At 44.4% G+C, this 16,321-nt stretch overlaps 1 protein-coding gene across 1 annotated transcript in view; it reads left to right on the forward strand.

Moving 5' to 3' along the window:
* KMT2D (lysine methyltransferase 2D) overlaps window positions 1-16,321 on the forward strand; it is a 3,358,270-nt gene that overhangs the window by 2,483,700 nt on the left and 858,249 nt on the right. The window contains exons 29-30 of the mRNA XM_044082193.1: window positions 10,424-10,497; window positions 15,649-15,699. Of these exons, the coding sequence (XP_043938128.1) occupies window positions 10,424-10,497; window positions 15,649-15,699 (125 nt within the window). The remainder of the gene's footprint in view (window positions 1-10,423; window positions 10,498-15,648; window positions 15,700-16,321) is intronic.

Here is a 16,321-nt window from a genome sequence, read left to right on the forward strand (position 1 = left end):
AAAGGTCCCAGTAGCCGGTAGTTCCGAATTTGTTGCTCCCGTAAAGGCAAAAGCATCTAAGTTAGAAATCCATTCGGACATGATAGGAACTCCAATAAGCCTCTGGTTGCTACCATTTTGTTGTTGTGTAGCGTTTGGATTGGCCATATGAATAGCCGTGTCAGAGTTATCCATTGCTAAGCTTTGTGCACCTCCGTTACGGGATCCACTAACAGCAAGTTGTTGGCCATTTGGTATGGAATTCCCCGAGTTGGTCGCCAATAAGGGGAAGCTGTTAATGTCCAAGTTGGAGTCGTTGCTACGGAGCCTAACACTAGGAAGTAGTGGAGCCCGTAACTTATAATTACTTTCAATAGTATCAATCCGAGCGTGTATACCATCAATTCTCTGCGTTAAAGAAGTAAGCAGTGCAGCAATGTCAAGGTCCTTAGCGGGACTGTTGTTGGAAGGTCCGAACAAGTTCGGTGTGTCAGGGCTGCTACAACCTTCTGAAGCCATACAGAAGACAAACGTGAAAAAGCAAACGGTAAACCAACGAAAAAAGTCCACAATTCAGAAGGAGAGCAGTCTGATTAAACGTATCCACAAAGTGCAAGCGGTTTTGAACGCAAAATTATTTTATTAAAAGAGCGTTTTCGCTGCTTAAAAGCAATGCAGCTTCATCAGAAAAAAACGTAAAACCAGATAGTGACTTTTTTAAAATATTTAAAGGAAGTGGTTAAATTACATCACTTCCTGTAAAAGCATCATTGCTGCACTCAGATTAAAAAAGCATAATGAAATGCAATCTAATACACATTGAAAATAACCGAAAGTGGTTAAATTTCATGGGAAAAACAGAATGGAAAGCATATGTAACATGACAATTTCTCATTTAGGTAGGAAGGGGAAGGGATTGGTGAAAATTAACAGGTAAAGAGAGGTGCACACAGGAAAACAGGGGGAGGAGGGGGAGGAAAGGGGGCGGGATGTGGAAGGAAAAAAGAAAAAGAAAACCTGAAGGAGAAGGGGAAAGGGAGGGGGAGGGGGAAAACGCTCTTTTAATAAAATAATTTTGCGTTCAAAACCGCTTGCACTTTGTGGATACTTTTAATCAGACTGCTCTCCTTCTGAATTGTGGACTTACTTGCAACATAAGTAGAAGATGCTGGCGAGACAGATGTGTCTGAAAAAAATTCCCATGCTCTGGAATATTCTTCTCAGCTTTGTGAGGTAGAGTCCATCCTTAACCTTATTCAGCTGTAACCCTGACAGTTGGTTGAGAAATCTAAAATTCACCCCCAAAACATCGTTTTTCCTTGTTTACTCACACTAAAGAATGTCTGCTACTACGCAAACCTTTTCCATGCAGATTGCTACATTACTTGTGTTTAGGTACTTCATACCCACTATAAAAATTTCTGAGGTCAGTAGTTACTCAACTAGAAGTGTTTCCATTTCAATGTTTGCCTCAAAAATGTCTCCATTGCAAATGTATGTGGTGTTGCCAGTAGGTCATTAGCTTGCAAATTTAACAAGCATCATTCCAGTGCCAGTGACTTAGAGGAGAATAGAGCCCTGACTATGGACCAGGTACCACGAGTTCAGTTAGCAGCTCAAGAGCTGGATGGCACAAGCAAAGAAGGAAAGACATGCCCATATTAATGGGGGGAGGTACATCCGGTGAGGACCACAGACTTTCACTTATGATCTCCCTTGTAAAAACCAGGTAAACTGAAGCATGTATCTTTTTGGTAGGCAGGGCATCTTGCTGACATCATCCTCTTGAGGAAGTGACGGGTGGTGCAGTGTTGATGCCCATTGCACTAACCACCTAGTCCTGTTGCTTGGCAGGACTTGTGGAGTAGGGTAAGAAAATAAAACTACTACTGATGACTGCCTTAATTTTTTCCCTTCCTGGTCATCTTTTGCCCAGGTGATGGTGAATGAATGGAATGGTCATCAACCAATGGAATCAAAATCTTGGAGGTGGGGCACAATACATCATTGTTTGTATCATGCCTCCAGGAGTAACTCTTTCTTTAACACTGTTGTGCTTCAGGGCTCCACTTTGAGTGTTTGTACTTTCACTCCTCCTCGAGTTTGCTTTACTTTGAATGTCTGTGACTTTAGATTTTGCTCCACCATTGTTAGATGTAACAGAAGCATTCTTTCCTCGTCATTCAGTCCATGATGAGGCCGATCTTTGATGGTTCCAAAAGGGACCCGTCCGTCCATCCTCTATTTTCATGACCCCTTCAGCCCCTTGAATGTGATGTCACTAGTCTGCTGAAGATTTCTTCCTTTAAATTGCTGCACAATGTTTGGATTTTTTAACTTTATAGCAGAATGTTTTGTACTGCTGATTCTTGAATACTTGGGGACCTTTTACCCAGCTGAGGTTGAGTCAAGCAGAAGGTTATGCTTGCTAAAAGTGTAAACCAACTGATTAAGATAAATATTCTGTTACATTCTGCGAAGTTGATGCCCATCTTTGTCTGTCTTTGCTGGCCATGAATCTTTGATGGGATCAGCAGTTATGCAGTTTGATTGTGTCTACACCTTTCTGAAAAGAGTCTTACACCTGATGCTGTCTATAAATTTATTTATTTTACGTTTGTTCACGAGGAAAGTCTGACTGGGATGAGACCCATTTTCAGCTGCGAGCCGAGAAGAAGAGCTCCACATATGGAGATTATACAAAATGTATATATACAAGACATACAGTACACCATAAATTACATTCTATGCTATTATAGCTAACATTTGTATTATACAATCATCTGATATAATTCCTTATTGTAGTGTAAACATTGTAGTTTCTCAGAGTAAGCTGAGGAAGTGTTTGCTGGGAGGAAACTGGATAGAAAAAAATGAGGTTAGAGATTATCTAGACATGAGAGAGCATAGATTGAGGTGGTCAAGGAAGATGAAAAATTATGATTAGACATTATTAAAACTAGTTAGCCTGGAGTAGTACAGGAGCAAAACCAGGTGTCATTAAGATCATTTTTAAGAATCTTTTTGTATTGGTAGGTATTTGTGTTGGTTCTGATGCTGTTAGGTAGTGAATTCCATCTTGTTGCTGCATGATGAGAAAATAGGGAGTCCCCTGCTGTGTTAGTGGATTTGGACACTTGTAGTAGAGATTTATTTGTTGACCAAAGACTTCTATTTGTGGTATGGGGCTGGAGAATATTTAGAAGGTTTTTTTTTTTTCAGGTTGATGTACTAGCTTGTGTGCTAAGGTTAATTGGTTATAGGATAGAAGTTGTGGGAGTTCTAACCAGGAGAGTTTTTTTTACGGAGTAACAGTGGTTAGTATGATGTGGTCAGTCGGTTGCAAATTTAGCTGTTTTATTGTAGCATGTTTCAAGTTTAATTAAATCTGTCTTTTTAAGGTTGGTGAGAATTGGGGAAGCATACTGAAGCATACATAAATGGTACAGCTTCTAGGTAGGACCAGATTTCATGCTGATGTGCTTAGCTCCTATTTAGTGTATTTCTTAACGTGGAAAAGTTCTTGTTCCCCAGAACTATGACCATGCTTACAAAGGTGCCCTATGAGGTCTAAAGCTTATATTTCCTGCTGTATAGCTGATCCTAACGTGCCTGTTCTTGTTTTAACTGCAGGTGTGTTTTTCTTTCGAATGTTGCTGCTACTTAGTGCTTCAAGGCAATTCCTCAGGTCTCCTCCATCAGATACCTTTAGGGAAAGAACAGAGAGAAATGACTGACCAACTGCCTAAGGGTGTTCCTTAATCTGTGACTTTGGGAAGAGCTAAGGGGAAGACTTTTTGCATGCTCTGTGAGACTAATGAGGAAACAACATCTTGTGGTGGGGATGTTCACTATGAGTGCAGTGCCCTTGAGTTGCTGTTGAAGATCTAGGTTTATGGTAGGGTCCCATGGAAATATCCATTGTCATGCTAGAGTTGTGGAGTGGGAAAGATGGATCTAAAAGACAGATTGGATTTTATTTAAATGTTTATAAGTTTCTTTATTTAATGCTTATCTTTTTGAATTGTGGCAACTTATTTGTGTTAATGGTAGTAAGAGGCATGGTAAATTTAAAAAGCTCATAAAAGAGAAAAGCCAGCTGACTATTTGTTTGTGTGAGTGCACGTACTTGAGATTGTTTACTACGGAACAATTAATGTTAAGTTGTCTGTCTCATCTTCATTCTTGCTGGTTGGGTTCGGAGCTGATCCTCAGCTATGACTCGGCCATCTTCAATAGCTCGAGAGCTGTTTACTGGTTCGAGGCTACCCTATATCCCATGATGCCTGGCTCTAGTTACCCAGATCTCGTTTGCCGCTTCAGACTGCGAGGTTGTCTTACTGGCTCAGGCTCGTATACTTTTTGCATTTTCTATTTTTTCACTAGAATTTACCTCTTATTAGTGTACTTATTACCTTAAATTGTACTATTACCCTAGCTAGACTTGTTAAATAGTATCTATCTTCCCCTGTTTTCTTCTTAAAAAAAAAAAAAAAAAAAACTTGTTTTACTTAGTTTCCCCATCCCTCCCCCTCTCTTTCCTTTTGCAGTAGCCGTTTAAATTGAGGCCAACTCTCATGTCTTTTCTCATTTAAAAAAAAAAAAAAAAACGCTTTTTTATTAGTAGACTTATTTAGTGTGTTAGCTGTATTGTTTAATTAGTATACCTGTTAACTTATTTTTTCTTGTAGTGTGTGTGTGGGTGTGTTAATATGTCCAAGGAGTCTAAAGTGTCCGGATTCAAGAAGTGTGACTCATGCTGTCAGAAGATGTCTCTGACAGATGGTCACACTTCTTGTGTCTATTGTCTGGGCGCAGTGCACCTGCAGGACTCTTGTTCGGTCTGTCATGCTTGTAGGCCAAGAGTCCTGCAGGAGCACAAAAATAAGTTGATAATCGGGGATTTGCTCAAGACCCAGGATTCACCGGCCAAGGTTCACCCTGTGAAATCCTCCAAGCCACCTAAGTCTTTGGCTCCCAGTTTGGAGCCGTCTCTGGGTGAAACTCCACCATACACCTCGGCTCCGGCTGGAGCCGATGTGCCTCCCTCCCAATCTGCTCCAACAGGTACTTCGGAGCCGTCTGGGAGTCGAAAGAGATCTAGGTCTCCCTCCTCTGAGTTGATACGCTCGGCTCCACGGTCACCTCTGCTCCAATCGGAGCGCAGTCATAGATCCTCTCACTCTCTCGGTCCTCTAGGCTTTCAGATCAGGACTCGGAGAGAGTGGTCAGTAGGCTACTGAAATAGTAGGCCCTAGCAAAAATGTTTTCCAGCCCCTCTCATAAGGTGTCTGCTTCGTCCACTTCTGCAGAGGTTCCTCCTCAGACTCCTCTCGAGTTCGGAACCGGAGTTTGTTGGGGTTCGACTCGTGGAACCTTCGGCTCCGATACCTTCCACTTCTGTTCCGTCGTCGGCTCCGATCCCTTCCATGGCACCGTCCTTGGAGAGATCTGGGTGCCGAGACTCCCTAGTCGGCTCTGGGGGGGCGATTGGCAGTGGACCCTTGTCCGACCCTGTTTTCCCCCTCGGAGCTTCGGCGCAGGTGAGCTCGGCTCCTACATCAGCCTCGGAGCCATCCCACTCAGTGCGGAGAGGAATTCCGATTTCTTCAGAGCCGGAGTCTTCTCTGCGCCCGGGCGGGGGCGCCTTCGAGGTCATGAGGAGTGTACTGGCCCCCCGAGTCAGTCCCATGGTCAACCCCACCGGCTCCTCCCCCTATGGTGCCTGCGTCTGCCTCTGCCCCTCCTCCAGACCCCAAGCGTGGGGAACCAGCACTCCAGAGCACCCCCTTGGGTGTTTCTTCCTCTTCCGAGGCCTCCCCTGATCACTCAGAGGAGCCACTTCATAAGAGGAAGTGCAAGAGGAAGCATGTTGACTCCCCTGAGTCTGTCACATCAGATACTGACTTAGAGGATTCGGAAGGGTCCCCGAGATCCCCTTCTGACGATGTCTCCTTTTCAGACATTTTGGAAATGCTTAGGCAGAGGGGGGAACTGGAATACCCTAGCCCCTTCCGAGGACGAGTCTGTATTCCTGGACGCGTTTGGTTCCCGGCCTTCCACCTCCTGGGTGTCTCCACCTTTCAAGCATGGTCAGCTCCAGACACAGTGGAACCAACCCCCAGGAGGCCTCCTAAATTTATAACTGCACCTCAGGACAAACAGTTTTTGACTAAGGGCATACCTGTCGATGCCATGGTGGTAGCAGCAGCCACAAAGAAGGAGTTGGCAGAAACTTCCTCATCTGTCCATCCCCCTAACAAGGAGTCTAGGACTATGGACAGATATGGGAAGTGAATGTTTGCTTCAGCGACCTTCTCCATGAGGTCGCTGAATTATTTGTGCCATTTCACCCGCCTTCAGAGGGATCTCCTTAAAGAGCTTGGAGATATCCTCCAAGATCCATCAGCTGAGGGGGCTCAAGCTAAGGTGGCCTCCCAGCTGGCGACTCTGAATTTATTCGTTAACTCCTTCATGAGGCTCATTTCTTATGCAGCTGATGGTGCGAGTAGGGCCGCAGGCACAGGCGTTGCCCTTAGGAGGCACGCATGGATGCGGCTGTGTAATTTTGCGGAGCCCTTAAGAGCGTCTTTCACCAATACCCCCTTTGATGGTTCCGCTCTCTTCGGATCACAGGTGAAGGACACCCTAACCAGGTGTGAACAAGAAGGCAAGACTCTCTCTGCTGTGGGAGTCAGTTTTTCCACTCCTCCTAGACCATACCCCAAGGGTCAGAAGAGTGGAAAGATGTGGTTCCGGAAACCCCAGGGAGCCTTGCCTGACACACATGGTGAGTTCCCCTCCAGGGGCAGAGGAGGGAACAATAACAGACGCCGCCCTCGTGGCAGAAGGGGGTCCACAGAACCAGGGCAGCAGAGAATCTTTTTCTGAGAAGCCCTTTCAGCATCCCTGAAGGGTTGCCTGGCTTGCCCGCCTCTGGAGGCAGTCCGGGGGAAGGCTCTCACTGTACCCCAAAGCCTGGCAAGAACTAACTCAAGACAAGTGGGTACAGTCGATCATATCCGGAGGTTACAAAATTCCCTTTGCTCAATCCCAGTTAAAGTCAAACAAGTCCCTTCCAGATGTTCCACCCAATTTAAGGAAACAAGCAGCCATAGAGATTTCAAAGTTGCTACACAAATGAGTCATCCAGGAAGTCCCGGCAGACCAACTCGGATCCGGAACTTACTCAAGGTTCTTTTTGGTACCAAAAAATAGAGGGGACTGGAGACCCATTCTGGATCTCAGCAGATTAAACAGATCTGTACAAAGAACGAAGTTTCGGATGGTCACGCTACAGTCCATTCTACCCTTCCTGGGTCAGGACAATTGGATGTGCTCTATAGATCTTCAGGATGCATACTACCATATCAAGATGCACAGGCACTCCAGAAGATTCCTTCGCTTCTGGCTGGGAGCCAGTCACTATCAGTTCAGAGCTCTGCCCTTTGGTCTCACCACAGCCCCCAGGGTGCTCACCAAATGCATGGCAGTGGTTACGGCTCACCTGAGACGTCAAGGATTCCAGGTGTTTCCATATCTAGACGACTGGCTCCTTACTGCTTCCACCAGGCATCACCTCCTGCAAGCCAGGGACTACACTATCAAAACCTGTTCCAGGCTAGGTATCACAATAAATTTTGAAAAATCTGCATTGTTGCCCTGTCAGCATATCACTTATATAGGTGCAAATCTAAATACCAGGAACATGTTTGCGAACCTTCCACCAGACAGGGTATCACTGATTCGCCAACAAGTACAGATTTTATTAACATGCAGAACGATTCAAGTCAGGTTCATCCTCCGAACACTGGGTTCCATGGCATCAGCAATTCTTCTTGTTCCCCTGGCCCGCTTTCACATGAGAATCCTCCAGTGACTTCTATTCGCACAGTGGTCCTTCTAACAGCTTCCCATGTCTCACAAGATTATGATCACAGAAGCATGCAAGAAGCACCTCGCTTGGTGGATGGTATCCCCATCGGTGTCCCAGGGCAGACCATTTGTGGTACCCCCTCCTGTCGCCACAGTGACCACAGGCGCCTCCCTGATAGGGTGAGGGGGCATTATCAAGGCAGGACAGTCCACGGCATCTGGCATCCTCATGAGTACCATTTGCATATAAATGTCTTGGAGATGAGAGCCGTGCTTTTAGCGTTGCAAGCCCTTCAGGACTCTCTCCCTCCTGGGACCATTACAATTCAAACAGACATTGTCAGTGGTGTGGTACATCAACAAGCAGGGAGGAACCAGGTCCTATCCTCTATGTCGAGAAGCACTCAGACTCTGGCAGTGGGTGATCTCTTCCCAACGTTTTCTGATCGCAACGCACATCCCTGGGAGTTCCACCGTCATCGCAGACAGGCTCAGCAGAGCAATTCTTATGCCTCACGAGTGGTCTCTGAATCAGGTAATTGCAGAACAAATCTTTCGCAAATGGGGTCAGCGTTGCTGCGACCTGTTCGCCACACCTTTCAACAGCAAGTGCAACAATTTCTTTTCCCTCCTTCCACTTCCCGGCCACTCCCCCAGAGACGCTCTAGTCCACGATTGGCCTCAGGGACTTCTTTATGCTTTTCCTCCGTTTCCCCTAATACCCAAACTCATGCAGAGAGCAACTGCGTTGGGTTACAAAATGATCCTCATTGCCCCTTACTGGCCTCGACAGATATGGTTCCCATTCCTGCATCATTATCTTCTCGAGCAGCCTTGGATTCTGGATCGTTCCAGATCTGCTGATTCACCAATCGGGCAGACTGCATCGATACCTTCAAACACTCCAGCTCACAGCTTGGTTGCTCCACTTCCAACCTTAGCCAGGCTTCCTAATTTTTCCTCCTCTGTGCAGGAAATTATTATCTCATCGCAGAAAGCCACAACTAGGAAAACTTACGCTAGTAAGTGGAAACGTTTTTCCTGCTGGGCAGAGGCTAGGAATATAGATCCCTTTTCAGCCCCTGTCCACGAGATTCTGGAATTTTTAGCGGAACTCCTCCATTCTGGTTCCGCTTCTGCTACAGTCCGGGTTCAGTTAGCTGCCATTTCGAATTTTCACATTGGTTTGTCTTCTAATAACATCATGTCTCATAAGCTGTGTAAAGCCTTCCTCAAAGGAACCACTCTGCTTAGGCCCCCAGTGAGGGATCCACCACCTCCGTGGGATCTAAACTTGGTGCTAGCTACCCTAATCTTGCCACCCTTTAAACCTGCAGCATCTTGTTCCATTAAGTTTTTATCCTGGAAGATTCTTTTTCTGGTAGCCATTACTTCTGCCAGACGTGTTTCAGAACTTTAGGCTCTATGTACTCGTCCCCCCATACTTAGTTTCCCATAACGATAGGGTCGCTCTAAGGACCAGTCATTCCTTCCTTCATAAGGTCTGTACACAAAATAATTTGAATCAGTCCATAGACCTTCCTGTGTTCTTTCCTAATCACACCAGTAACGCAGAATATGAATTGCACCAGCTGGATGTTCACAGACAGCTGCATTTTTATTTGCGTAGGACAAAGGACATCAGGAAATCCGACCAACTCTTAATTTCCTATGCTGAGGGCAGACAGGGCCTTCCTGTCTCAAGGGTAACATTATCTAGATGGTTGTTTCATGTTATTTCATTCATTTATCAGCTGAGAAGCAAAAAATTATCTACCAAACCTAAAGGCCACTCTACTAGGGCACTGGCAACCTCGGTGGCCTTCCAATCTAGGTTACCCATGGAATCTATCTGTGCAGCTGCTACATGGGGCTAACCCACATACCTTCATTTCTCATTACAAATTAGACATTGCTTCCAGGAACAGGGCTGATTTTGGTTCCACTGTTCTGAAGAGTCTGGTCCAGTGAGCCACTCAGGATAGTAGGTGGTAGGAACGCTGTCCCAACCAGCAAGAATGAAGGCGAGATGGACAACTTAACATAAAAAAGTTATGTACCTACCAGAACGTTCCATGTTAGTTGTCATCTTCTCGTCTTCTTTCTTGCGTCCCACTCTCCATCCCCCTATCCTAGTGGATCGAGAGGAGCTCCCCCTTTCAATTTTTTATTGGCTGAACCTTCTCTGGTTGCTTTTTTCTGCTTAGACAGCTTCACAGTTGGGCCTCCAGGGGGCTTCTAAGGTAGATTTCCTTCTTACATATGTCTCATAGCTTTTTCAAATGAGAGCTGAGTAACTAGCGCTAGGCATCATTGGATATAGGGTAGCCTCGAGCCAGTAAACAGCTCTCGAGCTGTTGAAGATGGCCGAGTCGGAGCCGAGGATCGGCTCCAAACCCAACCAGCAAGAAAGAAGGCGAGAAGAAGACAACTAACATGAAACGTTATGGTAGGTACATAACTTCTTTGTAATTATTATTAATTCTGTCTTTGAGTTGGTTAAAATACTGGCTTCAAATGCACTTAGTTAAAATCATGTAGTTGCTAATATGCACCTGTTTGTTTCCAGACTGGACTGCACGCTGTAAACAGATCATGAAAATGTGGCGGAAGGTTCCTGCAGTTGACAAAGCCCCATATTTGGTAAATTGTGTTGTAATATGTTGGTTTGTTTTACCTGCAAAATGTTTTAAAAATGGGAGTGGCACTGATGTATGTTAAAGATGTTCTTCATGTTTCACTGTTGCAGTCATTACATTTGGCTAATCTGCTGGCAGGTTGCCCTCAGGCGGCCTGATTAACAAAGTCTTGGGTCCTGCGTCGGTTTCTGTCCTTTCTTCCATGATGTCAGGTCGTCAGGGGTATAAAACATGCAGCTGACGCCATTTTCTTCAGTCTTTCTTGCCGCGCGGTGCCCGAAGCAAAAGCAGTTCGCAAGTGCCGGTCGGCCTACTGCTGAAATTTTCGTTTTCGAGTTTCAGAACTGAAGTCTTCAAAACCTAGGCCAAAACCAACTTCTATGTTTAAAAAATGAAGCTTGGGCCACATGCACAGGCCCCTATGCCTAAAAAACAAATGGTCAAAATGACTGAGGATTTAATTACCTTGATCAGGGGTTCCCAATCCCCACCTGCTAAGAGGCCGAGGCAAGGCACTGATTATGAATCTTTAGATCAGGTTTCCATTTCTTTTGATTCCTCTTTTGATCAGGAATTATCTATTCCTCCTTATGAGGACTCTGATGCAGAAGAATCCATCCCTTCTGCTTCTCCTCCTGAGGATTTTTCTTTTGGTGAAACTTTGCATACCTTAAGGGAACATTTTCATTGGGAGAGTCAAGATTTTTCAGAATATAAAAAGAGGCTTAGGGATTTCCTTCTTCCTCAGCATAGGCCTTTTGGGCTATACCTCGTGTTCCTAGACATTGTTGATGATGTTTTCTCAGAATCCAGCATGGCTCCTGATTCCCTGCCTCCAGCTCCTAGTAAGCCAGACAGATATTACAGGGTTCCTGACTCCCACAAATTCCTTTTTAAAAACCCTACTGCTGACCCTGAAATAATTTCTCAGGGTCCCAAGGGTGTTAAGGCTTCTACTGCTAAAAATCCTTCACCTTCTGATAGAGATTCCAGGGCGTTGGATAGATGGGGTAAGAAGGTTTACACGTCTGTAACCTTGGCAATCGGGGCTTTAAACTGTAAATTTCATATGCTTAAACATCAGCAACATGTCATGGGTTTACGTAAACAGAAAATTATGTTGATTTCTGACTGTGTGGAAAATAGAGTTACAGGAATTATTGCATTCAGCTGAACAAGTTAGAAAGCATACTTTGCAATGTGGTTTTGATTCCTTGGAGGGCCGCTGTAACTGGATCTGTGATAAGAAGGCATGTTTGGCTCAAGGAGCAAAATCTGCCTGATCATGTTAAAGCAAAATTGTTGGATGCTCCTTTACAACAGGACAGTCTGTTTGGTAATAAGGCAGAAGAAGTTTTGAAAAAGATGGAAGACAAAGCTAAATCTATACAAACTGTAAAAGATTTCCTACAAGTGCAGCCACCCAGGTTCAGTAGGCACTGGCCTACTAAGAATTGGTCCTTTCCAGTACCCAGCAGAGCCACACAGGTCAAACCCAGACACTCTAAAGGCTCCAGGTTTCAGTCACAAGGAACTTAAACAAAGCAATGGGGTGCCTCCACCACCAAATCTGGAAGTAGCAAGGCACCTCCCTACGGTAAACAGTCTCAATTACTTTCCTCTGCCATCTCCAAGCACTTATCTTTTGGCAGCCCCTCTGGGGGGAAAAACTAGCACTTCATGCACAAAATTGGCATCTAATTACCCAGGACAAGTGGGTTTTAAATATAGTATCCCAGGGATACAGATTTCATTTCCAGATGTTGCCAATCCCAAACAGATGGCCAGATCTGCCTCCAAATCAGTGGGCAGAGGCCCAGAAGCAAGTTATGTCCCTCATGAATATGGGGGCTATTCAACCAGTACCAGAAGAGGAAAAGGGACAAGGTTTTTATTCCAGACTTTTTCTGGTACCCAGAAAAGACAAATCATGGCATCCAATTCTGGACTTATCCATTCTAAATACATTCCTGGACATTCCAGAATTCAAGATGCTGACTCTACAACAGTTACAGCCTATGCTAGGCAAGGATGCCTGGTTAGTAGCTCTAGACTTAAAAGAGGCTTACCTGCATATCCCAATCAGGGAATATTGAAGAAGATACCTCTGCTTCAAAGCAGGCTATTTGCATTACCAGTTCTCTGCACTTCCCTTTGGCTTATCTTCTGCGCCCAGGGTCTTCACAAAGTGCCTGACACCAGTAATTACATTTTGCAGACAAAGAAACATTCAAATTTATCCTTATCTGGACGATTGTCTAATTCAGGTAGAAAACAAGGACATTTTTCTACAGCATCTGGCGTTTGTAAAAAGGCTTCTAACTTGCCTAGGGTACACCATAAACGAAAAGAAATCACAACCAGTACTCTCTCAAATAATTACATTCCTGGGTGAAAGCTTGAATACAACTGCCCAGATGACTTACCTCACGTCAGAAAAACAAATCCAATTGATGACTTACTTCAAACAAGTGGCCAGAAAAACCCAGTTATCTGCAAGACAAATTCTGCAGGCCTTGGGGTTCATGGCTTCCTGCATTCTACTAATTCCATATGCAAGACTGCATATGAGGAAACTTCAATGGTACCTAAAAAGCTCATGGAGTCAACATTGTCACAACCTGGAAACAATGATTCCTGTCATTTCTTGCCTGCAGCAAGAGTTCCAATGGTGGGCAGAGGCCTGTCACCAAAACAAGGGACTGTCGTTCATTCCACCCCCTGCCAACCAAACCCTGATGACAGACGCATCAGATTATGCTTGGGGGGGGGGTGCATCTGGCAGGGAGATGCATTCAGGGCAAATGGAGTCCAAATCAAATGCACCTGCATATCAACCAGAAAGAGATGCTAGCTGTACAGAATGCTCTGACATCCTTCAAAGACTTTCTTTATCCAGGACGACTACTGATAACTTTCTTTATCCAGGACGACTACTGATAAAGACGGACAACACCACAGTCATGTAGTACATAAACATGCACGGGGGTACCCATTCCTACCCCCTTTGCAGACTAGCCATGGCTTTGTGGAACATAGCTTTGACTTACCAAATACATTTACAAGCTCAATTCCTGCCAGGAAAGCAAAATACTCTGGCAGACGAACTAAGCAGAAATCTTAAGGACCCACACGAATGGAAACTGGATTCACAAATCTTCAGCATGTTGACATGCAAATGGGGGGGAGCCCAGACATAGATCTTTTTGCCTCACCCCAAAACTATCAGCTGGACAAATTCTGCACAAGAAGCCATCACAAAAAAGCTTGGAAAGTGAATGCTCTATCCTTCAGCTAGAAAAGCCTATCAGTCTATGCCTTTCCCCCTCTGCCTTTGCTTTCCAAGTTATTACTAAAAGTCAGACAGGATAAACCAAAAATGATTCTGATTGCTCCAGACTGGCCTCACCAACACTGGTACCCGCTCCTATGCAATATGTCTCTCCTTCCTCTGTGGTACATGCCTCACACACCTTATCTACTGTCTCAGCAGAAGTATCAAATTCTGCACACTGTTCCAAACTCTGAATCTTGCAGGATGGCTAATCAATTAATTTCATCAGCTACATCTCTCAGCAAACCTGTGATGGATGTCATTTTTGGAGGCTAGAAGGCCTAGTACTAGAAAATCATATGCTGATAAATGGAAAAGATTCTGTGCCTGGAACTAGGCACAAGGAATAAGCACAGCAATGCCCAATATTCCTCAGATTCTGCAATATTTAACTGAGATGCTTCACAAGGGCCTATCTTTCTCTTCCATAAACATCCATGCCTCTGCCATTTCAGCTCATTACAACACAGAGCCTCCCCTCTTTTCTCATCCCCTGCTAAAGCAGTATCTCAGAGGGGCCAAAAATTTAAGACTTCCCAGGAGAGCACTAACTCCGGCATGGGACCTCAATTTTGTGTTGGAAAAGCTCACCCTACCTCCTTTTGAGCCAGCTGCTACTGCAGACATAAAATTTCTCTCTTGGAAGGCGGCTTTTATTTTAGCAGTCACTTCAGCTAGAAGGATTTCAGAACTACAGGCTGTCATGGCAGTGGAGCCTTTTATTATTTTCTACCCGGACAGGGTTTCGCTCAGGACCAATCCATCCTTTATGCATGAAGTGGTATCTAGTGTGGCTGTTAATCAGACCATTCACCTGCCAACTTTTTTCCCAAATCCACATAACAAGGGGGAGCGGATTCTGCATTCATTGGATGTACACAGACAACTAAGATTCTACTTAAACAGGACAAAATCTCTAAGAAAATCTGAGCAACTACTGGTGGCATTTGCTACAGGGGCAGATGGAAAGGCTATTTTAAAGCAGACTATTTCAAAATGGATAAGCCATTGTACTTGTTTCTGCTACATGCATGATGGTTAACCTGTTCCCAAGGGGATCAGATCCCATTCCACCAGGGCTGCATCTACTTCTGCAGCCTTTCTCAGAAGGGTTCTTACCAGAGACATTCTAGAAGCTGCTACCTGGACCTCAGTTCATACATTCACCAAACATTACCATTTACCTCTTCTCTAAATCCAGAGCAGGCTTTGCCACTGTTGTCCTGCAGGGCCTTATAGCTGCTCCTAATGCTGTATAATTCCATCCTCCCAACCATAGCTTTGGGATTCTACCCAAATGTAATGACTGCATCAGTGAAACACGAAGAACATTGTACAGTTGTGTACACTTACCATAATTGTAGATGTTAGAGTGTATTCACTGTTGCAGTCCTGGTTACCCACCCGCCAGCCCCCTACTTTTCTCTTTTTATACCTCTTTTTTCTTTTACTATGCTCAAAAGCCTTTTTGTTGTATTTGCTTTTATTTGTTTTTTTGCTCCCCATTTGGGAGGCACCTGACATCTGGGGCAAGAAAAACTGATGAAAATGGCGTTGGCTGAATGTTTTATACCCCTGGCGACCTGATGTCATGGAAGAAGGGACAGCAACCGACGCAGGACCCAGACTTTAATCAGGCTGACTGAGGGCAACCTGCCAGCAGATTACCCAAATGTAATGACTGCAACAGTGAATACACTCGAACATCTACATTTATGGTAAGTGTACACAACTGTACTTTCTGTTTATTACAGTTTGTGTTATCTTGTTTGAGTAGTGACACTGAGTGGTAGTAACACTTTTTCTCACTTTGTTTTTCAGCAAAAGGCCAAAGATAACAGAGCTGCGCAGCGAATCAGCAAAGTACAAAAGGTTTGTTAATGTGTAATTTATATGATATATCTTTTGATATATAAATAAGGGTAATAACTTGGGTAGGCACTTGAAGTGCAAATATTTAGGGGGGAAAAAAGACGACATTTTGATTTTGAGGACAAGGTATGTTACTGGTGTCCTTATACATCATAGTTAATGATGGAAGGATGATTTTGTAATTCATGTGGTTTTTAAACCCTTGAAATACAGGAGGGACATTTACCAAAAGAAATACTGACAGAATTGCCTGTAACAGTCATCAACCCACCACTCTTCTGGGGAATGGTTGCACTTTCCCCCATAGGATTGCATTTTCCTTACTACATTACTTGGATCTTGCTTTAGATGAATTGCTCACCAGCAGAGCCATGTTATTCTAACCATTTCTTCACTTGCAGTTTTTTTCCATGAAGATGCTGATGTTGGTCTTGGGGTAAAGTTACCGATGTATGGCACATAATGTATATAATCAGCTTCAGGGTGTGCGTTCTTTGTTAGATAAGGGGATGTGTGCCTCTAAATGTTAATGAGCTGATTTCAATGGTTTGTTTCCATGTTGTAGTACACAAACATTATAGGGGAAACCATTGTGGATGTAGAACTAATGAGATTGGACTGC

Source organism: Protopterus annectens, chromosome 9.part0 (genome assembly GCF_019279795.1).
Source record: "Protopterus annectens isolate FY-2018-M chromosome 9.part0, PAN1.0, whole genome shotgun sequence".
Taxonomy (NCBI): domain Eukaryota; kingdom Metazoa; phylum Chordata; order Ceratodontiformes; family Protopteridae; genus Protopterus; species Protopterus annectens.